Source organism: Benincasa hispida, chromosome 3 (genome assembly GCF_009727055.1).
Source record: "Benincasa hispida cultivar B227 chromosome 3, ASM972705v1, whole genome shotgun sequence".
NCBI lineage: Eukaryota > Viridiplantae > Streptophyta > Magnoliopsida > Cucurbitales > Cucurbitaceae > Benincasa > Benincasa hispida.
In genome coordinates, this window is record NC_052351.1 from 28,349,225 (window position 1) to 28,367,918 (window position 18,694).

Sequence of the window (18,694 nt, forward strand, 5' to 3'; positions counted from 1 at the left end):
CTTTAGTAATGTAGCAAATTAAGTAAATTACGGTCCTTTTGCATTCATATTGAGTATAAAAGATAAGATTTAGATTATAAATAACATAAAATTCATCTAAAAATGGTAAATAACACAACATAACCCAATAATTTTTTAGACACTCTTGATACTTAAAGTTTGAGGTTTATATCAACTTGACCTAATATTTCAAAATAAATATTTATCATTGAGGTTTTAAAAAACCTGATAGGAAGTTAAATTGATGGAGGGGATGGGATCAACAAAAATTATCTCTATTCTCGCACCCACCTCTCGGACATGCTCAAATACCGACGTGTCATCTCATTCTTTTCTTTCTACCCTCTCCATTTTCTTTTGTCATGTGTTCATCTACCTTCTTCTTTGTCACTCTTTGAACTATATCATCATATTCTCAAAGTTTCATTTTTTTTTTTTCAAATATTTTTGTTGATAGCAATGTTGTTCATTCATGTATTAACGAATTTCATTTGATAAACAAATTTATACGCACCCAAATTGGAAAGATGGACTAGTTGAGATGAACAATGTTGTGCATCCCCCACATCTAGAACAAAATGGTTAGATTGTGCATTTATGGCATATAGAAAGAATGGTTCATTCCTTAATATATAAAACTAATGATTTTCCTTGGTCCTTAATTTGAGACAACTAAGTGACTATAAATGTCACCGATGGAGAGTGATAATGACAATCAAGTCTACAAGAGAAGAAGGAGATGACATGTTGACAATCCAACCAACAAATTGCAGAGTTTAGGTTTAGCCAACTAATATTCAAACGAGGTTGAAGCTCGTTTAAAACCACATTTTTCATATCCATACACTTGAGAGTTTGTTGTCATCCGACCACATATCTTTTGATCGCTAACACATAATTTGGAGTCATGCGACATATGTGATTCCATCCTCCGTTAGTCGGTGTGTATGAGCTTCCCTCCAACTAGCTCTACACGGCCGTCAATCACTTTCACTTTTCTACCATATTCATAGATTTAAAGTTGAGTTGTGTTTGCTTTGACCATAAGATTAAGATTTTAAAATCTCATTATTAGACATGATAGTGAATGTTTAATAAATTATTAAATACTTTTCAAACTATAAACATCAATTGATACAAAATTAAAAAGAAAAATTTAAAAATAGAAAAATAAGGGAAACTATTTACATAAAATAACAACATTTAATATTTTTTAATTGAGATTGATAGAAATTTATCAGTGTCAATCAGTTATCACTAATAGAAGTCTATTATTGATACTATGTCATAGATGTTGTATCTATCAATGTTTTTTTGCTATTTCGATAAATAATTTGCCATTTTTTCCTGAAAATTTCCCAAATTAGAAGTTAGGAGCATTTATTTTTTTAAAAAAATTATACTTATGTTTAATAAGCTTGAAACTTCAATAACTAAAACTTGTAATTAAAAAAAATTAATAACAATGATCTTCTTCTTTCCCATGAGATAAACTATGAACCCTGTGTCCAAATATGAAATGATCTCAGTCACCCTAAAAAGCCACCAACTTCATGAAATCAACTAAAACCCTAAACCCACTTCAAATACAGTATAAAAATGGGGTAAAAAATTAGATCTTTTTAGCTTTCTTCAGAATTCCCACCTTCATTCTACACAAAGCAAGAACACGATGAGATTTCAGACCCCCATCAACCAGAATCGTCAAAAATGGTGGCAAGGAATTCAAGCAGAGAGGGCGGCAGAATCAATGGCCGGCGGCGTAGGTACGTAAAACTCATCATCGGTCCAATTCGTCTCCCCCCAATGCCTCAACATCCCTTTCCAAGAACATACATTGTCAATGCATTTCTTCAATCTCTTGTCCTTTACTTTGATTCTCCAGTGGCCGTCTGTGTAATTCCCAATCTCTGCTTGCCTTCTGTCCCATTCCAGTTGAGCCTTTTGTTTCGATCTCAGCAGGCAAAATTGTTGCAAGAGCTCTGGCATTTGGTCGTGGACCTTCCACCACCGTTGATGTGCAACATCACTTGCAAATTCTTGCATTATGTCCACATTCCAATTGCAGTCATAATCTCTGAAGCACATCCATGGCTTTGTTCCCAAATAGTGAAGAACATAAAGGATTGGTGGGTCTGCCCCAAATAGCCTTGTTTTCATTTGTTTTGTTTCTTCATCATCACCCATCCAGAAGTTCTTCAAGAAATTCATGTGCTTTGGGATTCTATGCCACCAGGTGAATACTTCGTTTAAGTATCCTTGGTCCCCTCCATTATAGGATTCAAATTCGTTTATGTGATCCATTAGAAGTTGGAAGGTGCAATTTGAAGGCTCTATAAGCATTACCCCTGAGTTAAAGAGTGTGCCATTGTTTCCTGTTGCTGAGATCTCTGGCATTCCGAATAAGAAGTCGATGTTTCGGAAGATTAGAAGGTCGGCATCGATGAAGATGATCTTGTCATAGTCTGTTAGTTGCCATAGCCTGAACTTGCTGTAGTTCCACTCGTTGTATGCATCTTTCTCTGCTTTTGGATTCCTGATCCTTTGGATTATCCTTATTTTCCATCCTGCAGCTTCTAGGCCACTCTTGTGATAGGAACTGATTGTCTCGTCGACGAGTATCACGAGGTCCCGAGTCGACCCCGACATCCGAATGCTTTGTGCTGCTGCTATCGCACCGCAGACATAAACGTGAGCCGAATGGAGAATTGTTGCATATGCTTCTCGGAGCATGTTTCCTGAGTAAGCAACCTCTGTTTTGAAAGAGAACTTATTAAAGAAGAGAAAGAATTATTGCTGATAAGTATTATACTCAGTTTAGCTCAAGTTTAGCTCAATTCCATTTGGGGTTAAAGATTTCCTAACTTCTCTTAAACAAAACTGCATTTCATCATAGGAAAGATATTCACATGAAGTCTTTTGTAAAAGGATGAGTTTGTAGTGTCATTGTTATCTATCATGATTGTGGAGCAAAGTTCTATCATGGACTGACCTTTTCCTTTTAGGGGAAGTGCAAGTTCACAAGAACCTACTGGGAGCTGGATCTTTTCCCTGATCACATTCAAGTTGGGTCGGTACAGCCACACATTTCCTCGCCGTGCAACGAGATCCTTGCACGTAAACAAGTTTGGTATCGGAAAGCATTTTGTGATGAAAAGCAAATGGACAGGATAGTTTCCTTTAGCAGAGGCTGCAACACTAGCAGCTGCAAGCTGCAAGTGCAGTCTAGCCACATCTCTAGACCAATTACCCTCATTTCGACAAGGAAGCTTGACAGCGATCAGATCAAGCCGTTTCCCTGGCGCTCTTAGCTTTGGCAAAGACGGGCAAATAGGAACTTCAGCTTCTTCTTCCTCGTCAATCCATTCAGGGTATAAGGAATCCCATGTCACATCTTCCTCAGCATATTCCAGATTCAACACTGTGTACTCTACATCAGTATTGAGCTGCTTCCAATTGATGACTTCATTCTTGTTGAAGTTTAAAAGTCCAATTCCTTGATACTCCTTTTTATCTCCTAACCTCTCAAGGACTTCAACAACATCATCCCAAACAATATCGAGACGAGATACATACCGAAGATCCGGGCCGCCCCATATCCATCTATTAACGAACTTTGGCCTGCAAATAAACAAGTTTGGTCTCTTTGGGATATACAAACTGCAGAATTAACAGCAAAAAGAGAGCAAAGCATACCCAGAAGCTGTGTTTGATATATGGTTGTTCACCTCTGGAGAGTATAAAAGTGTAATAAAAGTGCCAGAAACAGCAAACAGAAGAACAAGTTTCAAGAGAGGAAGCTTGCATCTTGAAAATCTTTCATTAGTTGATAAGTTGAAGGGCTTGTCCAGATCTTTCATTTTGCTTCTTTGCAGTTTTCTTTTGGAATATGTCATCATAAAGAAATATGGTTTTGATGTCAGAGCATTTAAAGGCTGGAAAATGAAAACAATATCACAAGTTTGCTAGAGAAAACATAGAGAAGAATGATCCTGTTGAAGATTGAAAATGAAAGGAAAGTTGATTTCTAAGCAAAAACAAATCTGAAATCACAAAAAGGAACAGAATATTAAATATAGAAATTTAGTTTATCCTTGGCATATGTCAAACTTTCAATATGGAATGTCGATAGAAAACTGTACATATGGACGAATATTACTCCAAGAACACATGGAGGTTACTTTGTCTCTAGAAAAAACCCAAATCATAAATGGTCATGAAAATATAACTTATGGCTCTAGTTTCTTTTATGTCTATTGTTACTTATTGTTGGAAAGGATCCCAAGTTTTTAGCTATGAAGCTAAATAAACCATAAATGCAAACTCATACCAATTGGATTATGATTGTTATAACAATGCTTTGAAGTGAAGAAAAACTTACATTGATGAAGATAATCTATGTCTGGCCTCAATTGGGAAGGTGCCCATTGTTTCTTTTTACACACAAAAATGGCTCTGAAACATTTGCTCTACAAAACAAACAAAAAGAAACTACAAAAAAAAACTTAATGGAATCAATATCCCAAGTGAAAGAAGAAGATGTTCAGAAGCCAAAGCAGAAGGAAAAACCAGATAATATATAGACTTCAGAAAGGAAAAGGGAAAAAAAAGGTGGTCAAAACTGGGAAATATGATGATGCACAATAATTAAGATTAAAGGAACAGTAGTTAGAGAAGTGGTTGAGGTTGTTGTTAAGCAAAAGTTGTCAATCAACTCAGTGATGACTTAAAGCATAGAGAAGGAAAAGAATTGAACTTGAAAAGGAAACATGCTCAACACTTCATTTATGGGTAAAAAGGCAAAAACCTAGGAATGTAGGCCAAGTTCGATAACGATCTGGTTTTTGAAAATTAAGCTTATAAATAATACTTTCAAATCTGATTTTTTTTCTTATTTTGTTTTGTTATCCACTTTCTAATTATATTCTCAAAATTCATATTTCAAGTCTTAGAACACCAATGAAACTAAAAGTGTTATGAGTTTGAAAGCCATAGAAGCTAGAAAAGGAGAGAGACAATACCTGAGAAAGAAGTTGTTCAAGTCAGTTGAATAGAGGGGAAAATGTGAAGAGTGAGTTTAAGGACATAGCAAGGCGGCTGAGTGAATATAGACATGTCAAGTTACTTGTACATGAATATTCATTTTCTATTTTAAATTGTCATTTCCTTTCTCAATTGATTTGGGTCTGTCACCAACTTTTTTTTTCTTTGAAAAAAATAAAGTAATATCAATTAGAACATGCAATGTGGATAGTAAAAACCCAAAAAAAAAAATTGTATATTTCAAAACACCCATTTGCTTGTGGTTGCTTTTTTTGTATTTTTAGTTGTTTTGTTCTCATTATATTCTCACTGGATACCCTTCTGATCTTACAATACTTTATTTAGTACAACAATTGCAGGATGGGAGATCGAATCTTAAACCTCTAGGGAGGAAGGTCATACCAATTATTGTTAAGTTAAGCTCTTGCAATATTTGGATGTCAAAGAAACTTGTAGGATATTAAATCATAAGTAAAAGATACTATAGATTGAACTCGTTCCATCTAAGCTCTTTACTATTACGTTCCTTTACATTTAGAAAGACATTTGTATGTAGATTTATATATATATATATATATATATATATATATATATATATAATTGCCTTGATATTGTTGGAAATAGTTGTTAGATTGGGTAAAATAGTGAATAGTTTTCACCAAGTCTGAGTGATTATGAATGTCATCTTTGAACTTAGGACCAGAGATGCATATATTTCATCTAATTAACCCCAACTAATACAATATTCAATGTATCTCTCTTTTCTTATTATATTCATCTCAAAAGCAAGACTCAGTTATTGCAATTTGTTACCTTTTAGTTCCCTTTATTCCCCTAATTTTCTTCAAAGTGAAAGCTCACTCTGTGTAGAAAGTAAAAGTATTTTGAAGTGGGGATTGGGAAATTAGATAAATGTGTGGGTATATTGGGAATTAGATTGCCCTTCATTTTCATTTTTCTAACTTTGATTATTATGTTTGCTGTTGACCAAAATAAGTTGGCATATAACTTCAAGAATGAGATGGATATATACTTCAGCACCTAATTTAATTTCACAGATGAAAAAAATATATATTGGAAAAATAAACAAAAAATACCCACTTATTGTATATACATATATATTGAATTTAAATTATTTCTTATGGAAAAAGTAATACTGGAGATGATTGGTTGATATAAGGTTTAAAGGGCACTTTCATCACCTAACTCATAGCATTAATAATGATAATTAATCTTAGTCAATATCTCATTAAAAAAAAAAAAAAAATCCTACAAAGATGTACAAACCAACTTCTCATCCTATTTTCTATATCATGATTATATACATTCATCCATCTTACCATTCATTAATTATTATTCTAAAAGTTGATGGTTTGATTCTCTATTATATGTTATTACCATAAACGAATTTACCATAGATCCAATGGTTCGAGCCACCCTCAATTTCAATATATTTTATATGAGCATAAAAAAATCATTTTAGTTATTAAAATATAATGATAAGACCCTCCCACCCCTAATAGGCTCAGGATATAATCCTTTTGTGTGTAAACATAAACTTAAAATAATTTGTGTGAAATAAATCTAAAACTTTCGATATTTATATTCAATTAATTTATTTTAAAAACGAAGATGTCAAGAACGTATTAGACAGTAGATTTGTAAGTTAATTAATTTATTTTGTAGCCATTTTAATATTTTTGGAAAATTTTAAAAAAGATGATGAGATGAAGTGAAGAGTGAGACGTGGAAGGTGTAAGAGGTTGTTTGTGATGAACGTCATGCATGGTGGTGGGAGAGGGTTTGTTTGCACCTATCGCTACGTATTGCATAATTTTTCCAATACTTTCTATTTTTCCCATTTATAGAAAATAATAATATTATTATTATTTAAGAGAAGGACACAAATGGAATTGTGAAGATTGAATTGAAAGCAAAGCAAGGGAAAGGCAGAGTTTGGAGAGTGTTGTGTGAGAGATGTAGTGGCTCAGGAGCTTTGCTTCCCCGTTTCATTGTTCTTTTTTCATCCAATTTCAACCAATTTTTATATCAACCAAGTTTGCACGGATTTTCATTTTTTTGGTTTAAATTTTAATTTTTATTGGATATCGATTCATTTTGATTTCTAAACATACAATTTCGTTTCATTTACATTTTCGTCCTATAAAAATAAAACGAAGGTCCTTCACATTACTTTTCGTCTCCTCGATAATTGGAAGTTTTCCAAAAATATGAAAAGTTTGAGGACTTTGTACCATCCATTCTAGGAATTGATCGAGCCTCTTGCAAGTTGCAATTCTTCCATTCTAGGAATTAATTCCACTGGATTGAATGCATCCCTTATTTCATCTTCATAGACCTTACCGGAAGGGAAACAAATAGAGAATGAAGGTTGAATTCAATTTATTTCACCTTTGTGCCTTATCATACGCACGAATTTAACTCGTTGATTGCTCCGACAACATATGTATCAATAGCTTGGCAGGCGCACACAAGAGAACACTGGAATTAGCCGATCTGACCTGATGGAATATTAGAGCTGGATCCCATCTCCCATTTTGGACAGGCCGGTATACAAAGAAAAGATCAATCATAACTTTTTCTTTTCTCTCATTCACTTTGCACTCTCTCTCTCAAACTTTGTTAAACAAATTTTAATTACCAATAATCCAACTTGAGAACCCTCTGATTTTTTTATTATTTATTTATTTTTATTTAAGCTTATAACCAACGGGTTCATTTGTTTTATTGTCTAATTTGTAAAAATATTTTAAACAGTTTTGACCAAAAATTGAAAACTAAATAAAAGCTTAATAAACTTTTAAAACTTGTTTATATTTTTAAAATATGACTCACAGTTCACAGAAACAAGAGAGAGAATCACAATTATATTATATTATATAATATATACATATATTTGTGTGGGATTAAGACCTAAATTGTAAATAACCGCTGACATTAGTGAAAAACAAAATCCAATTGTAATTTAAAAATTGAAAAGTTAAAGACATATAGCCCCTATTTTAAGGTATTTTATGTCAAAACCCTTTTTATGTCGAAACCCCTTGAAGAAATCCTCACTAAAAGTACTGACATATCTAGAATACACATTATAGGGATAAATGCATTGACTTTAAAGAATTATAAATGAAGCAAATTTTGAAAAAAGAAGAAAAAAGAAAAAGAAAACAAACCTGACCCCTTTCCTTCTTCCCTGTGCGAACCAACCATCACCAATTTGCCTTGCCTCCAAACCAAGCAAGGTGAGTTTCAGGCTACCTGTGTGAGAATTTGACACATGAACATAAAATGCATGCACGTGGAGGCATGGATCGGAGAGAGAAAATTAAGTATTATAATATTTTTCATATTATCTTGCTGGACACTAACATAGCATAGCATTCAATAATTATGTGAGGTCCACAAAATAAATAAATACATTATTTAATGATGTACCAAATAATGAATAGGAGTATTCATTTTTAATCATGTATCAAATAATGAATAGGAATAGTAGATCTATGGTAGATCATACACGATTCAAAATATTTGAAGCCATCAAGCAATTGCTGGCTGTCAACAAGACGACAAGATCGGAATTTGCAACTCCAGATGCACAATCCACCATCATCCTTGGTCCTCACCTATATTCAACCAAAATCACCTAAAGCATATATATTTTGAATAAGTTGAGATGAGACTTGAGAGAGACTCGGCCTTTATCAGTTTGAGGTCCGATGTCATGTTTTATAGATAAAACAGTATATGGAATTCTCGAGAAATGGGGAACTTTGAGAGCTGAAAAATACTCCTTTTGTTTGAGGGAAAGCATAAACATGTAAAGATAATACATGTAAAAGCAGTGTCTATACTCATTTGGTTTACAACTGAAGTTTGCAAAACAAATTGGATGGGGGTGGCTAGATGAACTTCTGGGGGAAAAAGGCCTTCTTATTGAACATGAAGTATCAGATTTCGGAGTCAGATTTGATCTCTTTGGGTGGTGCGAACTGCTTGCTAAGCCGTGATCTTGTCCATGGATCCAATGGAGCCCTCTGCGGTGGTGGAGGATTTGGAGGCTTTGACTGTCTGAGCTCATTTTCTCTATCGATAAATCTGTATCAATAGCATAGAGAAATTACGAATTAATACAATCAATTCAACTTTCATGAACAGTGGGTTATCAAAAAGGTTATTGTTTTGTTTCCATCCCTACCAGTAAATCTGTATCAACAGACAAATAGTCAATTAAAAATTACACCAGCAGGATTTATTTACAACCGATTATGAGAAAAATACATCAGCTATTGATCATGTATTACAGTTGTATTACTGGAGAAATATAGCAGATGCCGATGGTAAGCACTTACTCTATGTAAGCCATTGGTGCAGCATCGCCAACACGTATACGAGTCCGCAGAAATCTTGTATATCCACCAGCTCTATCTCTGTTAAACATGATATCTGTCCAATTTAATAATCATAAATAAAAGCATGAACTAGAGCCTAGAGCCTAATAGATTTGGGATTCACTTGTATCGATAAGCCATTTCTGTGAATAGTTTGTGAAGGACAGCATCGCCTCTTACAAATGCAGCAGCACGCCTTGCAGCACAAAGTGTGCCCTAGATTGAAAACAAAACAAAATAAGTCACAACATGCTCATCTTTTATGAATCAAAAAGCAAATAGTGACGAAAGATTTTTTTTCCTTATATAAAAAAACCCATACTTTCACGGAGAAATATGAAAGATGGCAACAAAAAACACTAGCCACAACACAGGAAAGGAAAAAAAAAAGAAAAGAAAAGAAAAGGAAAGGGAATCTGACTATAACGACAACTGAGGAGATGGCAAATCGAACATCGGACCTTTAGTAAAGAAGGCCATGTCAATTCTCATTGAGTTAAACTCACTTTGGCAATAACCACAGAGTCCAAAAGAATATGACCAAACTTACAATACAAAAAGACTTAGGGACAAACACCCACAAAGAGGCGTTAAATCTAACCACTTCCTGAACATCATCACTCAATTTCTCCACCTCTCTAAAAATCCTATTATTCCTCTTCATCCAAATATGAAAATACCCCACAAAACAATAAAGAAACTAGCCTGCCACAGACGACAAAGCTCTACCATGCTCATTCAATGAAAGGGAGTGCAAACTCACCTTCTAAATCTGGTCTTTACCATCTCTATTTCAAATCTAACAAACTCCAAAAGCTCTCAGCCGGCAACTACAAAGGCAGTGAGCAAACCAGCAAAACAGAAGAACCAAATCCTCCTGTGCCGAGCAAACCGGCAAAACAGATGAACCAAATCCTCCTGTGCCTCCTACTGGAGTGCACCATTGTAGACACAAAACATAGGAAGACTGTCTTTGCACACAATCATGGCATAATAGAGTTATTAAACTATCACACCAACTCTATTAGTGGGTTGACTTCGTTGTTTTTCTTCTAGATCCCAGTCTGTTAGTCTGAAGTAAATGACAAAGCGTCCTTCGTGCAAACAAGAGTAGGCAAAAGCAGAACCAAATGCATTCACCATTGTGTAGTGCAGAGCCATTATATTTTAAATTCAAATATTATAGTATGTCTCTCAAATTGCAAAGCCACTTCAATTTCAACATCCAGCGAACCTCAAACCATTGCTCCTTCACTTTCAAATGGTTCCAACTAATCTTCATTCTGAAGATCTTTCTTTCTCGTATCGATATCCCATTGTTAATTTCTGGTTTCCATCTTTTGAGGATTACTCGACTGACGTAAGAAGCATTTGAAATAAAGGTGTCATCCTCTGCCAAAATTTCAGTGGTCTAACCTATTAATTGGACACACCTCTTTCTTATTTGGCTTAGCTTCCAATGTTGGTGGCAGGCCATATCCAATTTTCCTCCTTCGCCCGCAAGCATATTTACCAAGCCCATGCCCAGTGCCATCATCTGCTTCCTGCATTCTTGAATTGCAAACTTGACCTCCGTGCCTTGTCCTTTTTCTCTACCTTGAAGTTTTACATGTTACTAATTTAAGATCCGCTAATCTTGAACCAGGTGCGTTTTTTACTTATGAATTAGCCCTTTATCAACAAATTTAATATCCTAAGACTAAGTGCAATTTCATATATAATCTAATTGACAAAGAATCCAACCTAACATGCATGGATGTATATAGACACAAATACAACATGACACTCGCACAGTAACAGGCCATATTTTACAACACAAAGAGGACACATTTATTAAAATATGCATTTTTTAAAACTATACATCCTTTTTATACAATATGAAAATTCACAAGTCAACAAGTTTATGGACTTGTATAATTGAAAAAAAGTTTGAGGCATCTTTTACCCAAAATTTATTTATTTTTCCTATAATATTGAGTCTATTAAGTATGCTTAATTAACAAGTGTTCAAGCATGTTTAACAAATGTTAGATTTAATATTCACTTTGCACAACTGATATTTAAATATATCTATTGTGCTACCAAGTGTCTAGTACGTGTCCAATAAGTGTCTGAGTGTCTAATACACATCGGCCACAAACATGTTACCCAAACTGAAGTGTCGGTGCTTCTTAGAATCCAACTAATATCAAATTTTGAAGGCAGAACGCAGCCTCCCCAACAGAAGAAAAAGAAGAGGAAGAAAAAAGGTAACAAATTGAGAAGGAACATAAAAAAGCTAAAGTTCTACGGACCTCTTTTCCAAATTGAACCATGTTATCAGCAAGCCGCCGAACTTCTTTAGCCTACAAACAGGTTGGCAGAAAAAGGCATTAATAAGTTCAAAATAAGGTCATAAAATTCATAATAGTTTTGATGTTACAAATCCAAAATATCTATTTGATCTCAAGGAATGATACACATCCTTCAACACAAGCTAGTTGTTAAAATCTGAAAGAACAGAAAAGATCCAAACCAAGGGGAAAGAAATAACATATATCTAACTATCGCAAAACTGTAAATTCAGAGTATAAGAGGGGAAAAAAAAATTCAAAATCTAAGATCAATTTAGGCAATACAATACATCAAACTCAAACCTCCAGACATATCGCATTTACAATGCAACAAACCTTTGATTACTTTACCTCTTAAAAAAATAAAACTAGTAACCATTGTGATACAGGGAAATTTCATCACTCGGAAAAGCAAAATTCAGCTAAGTTGAACATCGGGATCCCAGGATGATAAGAAGAAAGTCATTGGGGGTTGAAATGAAGGATATGAATACCTTAGCAACAGTAGTCTCAATACGTTCGTGCTTCACCAACTGAGAAACCATTGTTCTGCCAGAAGAAGAGAAAAGACATTAAAAAATTGGGACATAAAACGTAATTAATGGTACCTGGAAGAAATGAGGAACCTGAGCATGGACATCCGGTGTTTCGTATGTCGACCAAGCTTTCTGAACTTCGTCATCGTTAATGGCGAATAGAGAGCAAAGACTGAGCTAGAAGATGAAAAACCCCTAGGTTTCGTTTCGGGGTTTTTGATGCAATGAAGGAGACGAAGCCGAAAATGCAGCGTCTGGGCTTCAACCTTGGCCCAACCAGAAAAGCCACGTACTCAGCCTAATTTTAGTTTTTTTTTTTTTTTTTCTAATTTTCTTTTTTTACTATATATAAAATTACATTGCATGGTTGCGTTTAATCACCGTTTTGTTTTTAAAAATTAAGCATATTTTCTTTTAAATTTTTATATGATTTACACAGTGAAAAAATTAAGGAATATATATAAATTTAATTTTAGATGTGTCACTATAATATTCAAGTCATATAATATCATCAAAGCAAATATAACTAATTGACACACAAATGTCATATTCAAAATTTCATGTTAGGGACACAACTTTATATAATGTTATAATTTTCGCCCAATAACTTCTAAATTTATGTCATATATAGATCTTGAACTTTAAAAAAATATATTCTAAATCCTAAAATCACAATTTGTGTGTCTTATACATAGTAACTATTAGTTACAAATTTGATAAATTGAGCTTCAATGAGAAACAAAAATATTTTTTCTTGTCTAATACAACGGTTACTTTTTAAGTATTTTTTTAAATATTTTATGAGGTTTTTAGATACTAAATTGAAAGTTTATATATTTGTTAGACATTTTAAAATGATTGTTTAGTACTATTTTTAAGGGACTTATTAGAGTTAAAATTGAAAGTTTAAATATTTATTAGCCATGATGATTAAATTTGTATTAACTTAAATATAACTTAAAATAATGGTAAAGTAAATAAAAATAAAATATTAGGTGTAAAAATGGTGTTGCATGCCTTAATTTACAAAAACTAAAAACCAATAACTATTATAAATATGATAATTATATAGATGTCCATGCATGACCTTCATAGGTTAAAACTCATCCATTAGCCTCTTCAATTAGTCCTCATAATTATCTTGTCCTCACTTTATGTTTCATTATCGTAACCACCATTCTCACAACCCTATAAATAGAGGTTGTAGAGATCATTTGAAAACACACCTCAATTAAGTATAACACATATGTTCTTAACTTTCTTCTCTCCATTTCTTCTTATGTTCTTATGTTTGTTCTTCTCTCCTCTCTACTTTATAACACATTATGAGCACGAGTTTTTAACATTGAAATGTTTGTAGAGGTTGGAGTTGGTTCACTAGAACATCAAGAACGTTAAAGACCCACTTGAATTATCTACATATTTTCAAGGCATTTAAAATTAAAGTTTAAATAACGTGAGTACTCTATTTTAATCATATATGTGATTCATGTGTTTGAAAATTGATTTATTTAATAATGAATTTTACATTTGATCTAACCAAATTGTAAAACTCATACAAAGTTTTATGTGAGCATTAAAAAATCTTGGTGGCTTGAAGCATTTTTGAGTTTTTTTTTTTAGCATCATTTGCAATTTGGGTTTACATCCTTTGTTGGCTAATTTGGAACTTATTCTTTGTTGGCTTCTTATAAATTAAAGGGAAATCTTTTACAACTATTATTTACTTTGTATTTAAGTGAATTAGGTCATTGTTTGTCTCTAAGTTTCTCAAGCATATTAAATTTGTTTAGACATATACTTGTTAGACTCCAAACCGCACTCTTCGAAAATTAAATTTTAGTTAAATTTTATATGGATATGTCAAATATATGCTATATAGTTTTATGTGTATGTTTATAATTGTTGTATAAAATATATCATAGACTACAAATTATACATCTTATTTTTAAATATAATTCTTATTTTTGGAAGATTTGATTGAGATGCTTTCCAAATTAATTCATATTCCTATATCTTTGAATATAATTGTTATATATGAAAAATTAAATTAGAATATTTGTTTTAATAATTGGATTGCATAATTCTATTTCAGATTTGAGTTCCTTTTAAATAAAGGTAAAATTCTCTCGTAATAATATTATTTTTATTCGTCAAGATTCTCTTCTAATAATATTGTTTTATCTTTCAAATATGAGAATAAATATTCAAAATTATCTTTAATTTTATTTGCAAAGATTCAAGATATTAAAGATTATTTCCTAAAGTGAATTTGTTTTAATAATTAATAATTCACTTAAAAATTAACTCCTAATTAAAACATTAATGAATTAGAAATAAAAATTGACTAAGGAAAATCTATCTCAAGATGGTTCTAGCTAGACTGAGGTATTTAAGTTGAGCATAAGAGAACATTTCTACCTGGGAGTTGAATTAGTCAACTTTTGTTTGCTATGCTAGAATTGAAATTAATTTGATGGTTGAGTATTTAAATTATTCCCATATAAATAAATTTGTGAGCTTTTGAAACTTATGGGCTTCAGTCAAACCCATGTAGCGATGTGGTGGGCCCATGACCCACAGGTCCGAGGATCGAAACATGGCTCTAAAACCAATCGAAGAAAATCGAATCTGAGATTTCTATGAGCAGCGGAAGAAAGATTATTCCAAATCACAATCATGAATGAACAATACATTTACAGTCGACATCAAACAAGCGGTTATACAATTCATACAGAAATTACAGCATGTAAAACTCAAATGAACAGAGAGCAAACTCTAAGCACATTTGAAGATGCGTCTCCACGCTCTGTTGCACGACCTCTCGAACAATCAGGAACCTCGAACGCTTGATCTACGCGACCGCAACACAGCAACGAACATAGCACGAACACTTCACGCTCGTCCTCAATGATTGCCTTGGTTGCGAACTCCTCAGCAACAGGACGAACAATCTCCAAAAAAACTTCGACGATGTCGAGTTGAGTCTTACACCACCAACAAGGCTACCTTGTTATTCTCAGTGTGAGAATCCAGAGGGTGGGCTCTGTTCGGACTTGGTATGAGGCAGACGAAGGAGGAAACACTGATCGTGTACTCATCTGGGCAAGTGGAAGATGGCGGAGACCTATCGTATAAGTCGATGCCCAATCGTTTAGATAAAGCTATGTGATCGTCTAGCAAAAGTTATGCGATAGTTTAGCTCGATCTGTCGCCTACAGACACTACACGATCGTTTACTTAGGGCAAGCGATCGTCTAGCAAAACTATGCGATCGTTTAGTAAATACTGCACGATGGCTTAGCTCGCCACTACAGATCGTTTAGCTCGTCCAGCCATCGTTTAGTAAATCCGTATTTACTTGACGACTACCATGAGATTCTTTTTGCGAAGAGAGAAATCTCAAAAAATTTTATCAACCTTTTGTAAAAACTCTTTTTGAAAATAGGAAAACCATTTTTCTTTTAAACTCACGGTTACCATGAATCCAATAACCATCTACTAACTTGGTTATTAAAGAAAAAGAATTAATTATCCAATAATTAATATTATTATAAATATAAATGATAACCAACTTATCATACTATATTTATAACATATAGTTTTAATATTTCATCTCATGAAACATATAAACCATAGTTCTTTTTCTATTCCATGGTACTGAATGTAAATCTCATTTACATCAATCCTCCACTAGATGTATCTCATACATCATACTGATTATATCATATATAAACAAAATACCTCTTGTCAATTTGAACATTTCAAATCAACACCAAGAACTGATCCTCAACTAAATCCATTGAGCTACCAAGGGGACCTTATGGACCTGTAGCTCAAAGCTCTAACAGTATGTGAATAACTCTTTAGTCACGGGATCCACCATCCATTAACTGTCAGGCACTCCACTACAGACTGACAGTTGAACTCTCCTTACCATAGATATATTATGTGTCTATCTTAACCAATCAGCAGTGCGACAACCCTTCACATATCGCTCGTAAGTACAGCTGGGCCAATAACCATTATGCCTCTATGGTTACATCTATCTCCTTAAGTACCACCGATCCCTCTAATGAATATAAGTCGTAGTCCCACTATGACTGAGTCTTCTCTTCCAAAGAGAAGATGTGGCCACTATGTTCAAGCCCCAGAATCAGCCCTTAAGAGAGCAATCTCTCTACTTATCCCTGCTTCGGGAAAGGAGTGAATTCCATCTTGTGGATTGAGTTTCCAGTTCCCAGATCAGACAAGTCCCCAAAAAGGTAGTCATGTTGAATTGGCAATCTGGTCACTCTCACCCATACTAATCAAAGGACTGCCCTCAAAGGCAGGAGTTCCTAAAACATTCAGGATTCAGGTCGTGTCACCTATGGTCGTTTAGGTGAGATGCAAGTCTCTAGTATCAACGACGTTATATACAAAGTCTAGTCATCTCGTGGTCCAGGTCATATACAAACTCTTTGTATAGGACACCCCCGCTCCACGTCTCCACATGAATGGTCAGGATCTACCATCTGTAGTAGTTTACAACACTTGAAACCTCTACAAAGCGGGCCGTATCCATAGTGTCACCAGGATCAGGTATCCCATCTTAATCCTTATACTACAAACTGATTTAGGTTATCACTTAAGGCATGATCCACTTGTATATCACATATACATGTTTATGTTCACATAAGATAACCAAGGAGCTTTGTTTATTGGATATGAGTAAATACTAGAATTAAATAACACTTATTTTATTCATTGAACAATGTGTATCTTTATAAAACAACGAGACTCTGGGAGAATTAGGACTTCAATCCCAATAGATATATTATGTCTACATGATTTAACCGTAATCAGCAAGTTGACCCTTCATAGGTTGTTCGTAATAGCGGCTGGGTCAAATATCTGTTTTACCTTTGAGATTACGTCTTATTCCTCAAGTCCCTACCGATCCTCTAATGAACAATTGGTTTGTGATTCAATCACTAAACCAAAACTCTCTCAGCCTAGTGAGAGGGTGGGACCCCTTGTTCAAGACCTGATTCAGTACTTGAGAGAACAACCTTTCTTCTATCCCTAAATTGGGTAGACGTGAACTCCGTCTTGCACCTTATGTCCCCAGCTATCTATCCGGTCTTACCTCTGAAATGGGAGTCTTATTGAGCCGGCGCTATTGAGCCAACCCTCACCTATGCAAATCTAAGGGCAATCTCGAATAAACAGGAGTTCGTAGTTAGCTCAAGATTAAGATCGAGTTACCTAGGTCATCTAGGTGAAATAGTCAGTCTTATACAGTAAGCAACATTATAAAGAAATAGTGACTTATTTCTTGGTCCTGATCTTATGCATACTCATTGCATAGGATGCCTCCACTCCGCATGTCATAACATGTACGAATTAGAATCACATCGTATGTAGCACTTTACAACTCTTGATAACAACTACAGAGTAAGCCGCATCCAATGGTATTACCAGAATAAGGTACCCAACCTTATTCATATACCATAGATCATTTTAACTATTTACTCGAACATGTTCCACTCTTATGTCTCCACATAAAGTTCAAGTACTCATACAATAGTCATAGGTCTTAGTTTATTGGATTTAGACTTTCATACAATTTATGAAATCAATAACAAGTATATTGATTATAGAAAATATTTATTATTTTACAAACTACGAGTTTTTAGGACATAAAACCCATTATACCTCATGTTTCTTAAGTCTCATTGATCCTCTAATGAATAATTGATTTGTGATCCAATCAACAAATCGAGTCCTTCTCAGGCCAATGAGAGGGTGAGGCCCCTTGTTTAAGACTCAGAATCAGCACTTAAGGGAACAACCTTTCTACTATCCCTAACAGCGGGTAGGAGCGAATTCCTTCTTGCACCTTATATCCCTAGTATCTATCTGGTCTTACCCCTGAAATAGGAATTTATTGAGCCGGCACTGTTGAGCCAACCCTCACCTATGCAAATATAAGGATAATCCCGAATAAACAAGAGTTCATAGTTAGCTCAGGGTTAAGGTCAAGTTACCTAAGTCATCGCTTTGAAATAGTAAGACTTAAACAATAAACAACGTTATAAAGTAAGAGTGATTGATTTCGTGGTTCGATCTTGTACAAACCCTTTTGCCCAGGACACCTCCACTCCTCATGTCATAACATGTACGAATTAGGATCACATCGTTTGTAGCACTTTACAATTCTTTGTAATAACTACAGAGTAGGTCGCATCCCATAGTGTTACCAGAACAAGGCACCCAACCTTATCCATATACTATAGATCATTTTGACTATTTACTCAAACCTTATCCACTTTTATATCTCCACATAAAGTTCAAGTACTTATGTACTAGTCAAGGGATTTTTAGGTTT

At 34.1% G+C, this 18,694-nt stretch overlaps 2 protein-coding genes across 4 annotated transcripts; both read right to left on the reverse strand.

Moving 5' to 3' along the window:
- Window positions 1–1,694: 1,694 nt before the first annotated feature.
- LOC120072789 (UDP-glucuronate:xylan alpha-glucuronosyltransferase 1) lies at window positions 1,695–5,093 on the reverse strand. 3 transcript variants are annotated; one of them, XM_039025285.1, is made up of 5 exons: window positions 5,022–5,093; window positions 4,382–4,491; window positions 3,697–3,879; window positions 2,993–3,621; window positions 1,695–2,753 (listed from the first exon to the last, which is right to left on the reverse strand). In XM_039025285.1, the coding sequence occupies exons 2-5, from the start codon at window positions 4,426–4,428 to the stop codon at window positions 1,726–1,728; spliced, it is 1,887 nt and encodes a 628-aa protein (XP_038881213.1). In that variant the 5' UTR covers window positions 4,429–4,491; window positions 5,022–5,093; the 3' UTR covers window positions 1,695–1,725. The 3 variants fall into 3 exon arrangements, with proteins under 3 accessions (XP_038881213.1, XP_038881214.1, XP_038881215.1); XM_039025286.1 differs by lacking the exon at window positions 5,022–5,093 and having other exon boundaries at window positions 4,382–4,892; XM_039025287.1 differs by lacking the exon at window positions 5,022–5,093 and having other exon boundaries at window positions 3,697–3,935; window positions 4,382–4,892.
- Window positions 5,094–8,656: 3,563 nt separating this feature from the next.
- LOC120072600 (50S ribosomal protein L17) lies at window positions 8,657–12,580 on the reverse strand. The gene is made up of 6 exons (XM_039024998.1): window positions 12,412–12,580; window positions 12,280–12,334; window positions 11,747–11,797; window positions 9,577–9,668; window positions 9,414–9,491; window positions 8,657–9,159 (listed from the first exon to the last, which is right to left on the reverse strand). Exons 1-6 carry the CDS (start codon window positions 12,465–12,467, stop codon window positions 9,012–9,014), a joined length of 480 nt encoding a protein of 159 aa, XP_038880926.1. The 5' UTR covers window positions 12,468–12,580; the 3' UTR covers window positions 8,657–9,011.
- Between the last annotated feature and the right edge of the window lie 6,114 nt (window positions 12,581–18,694).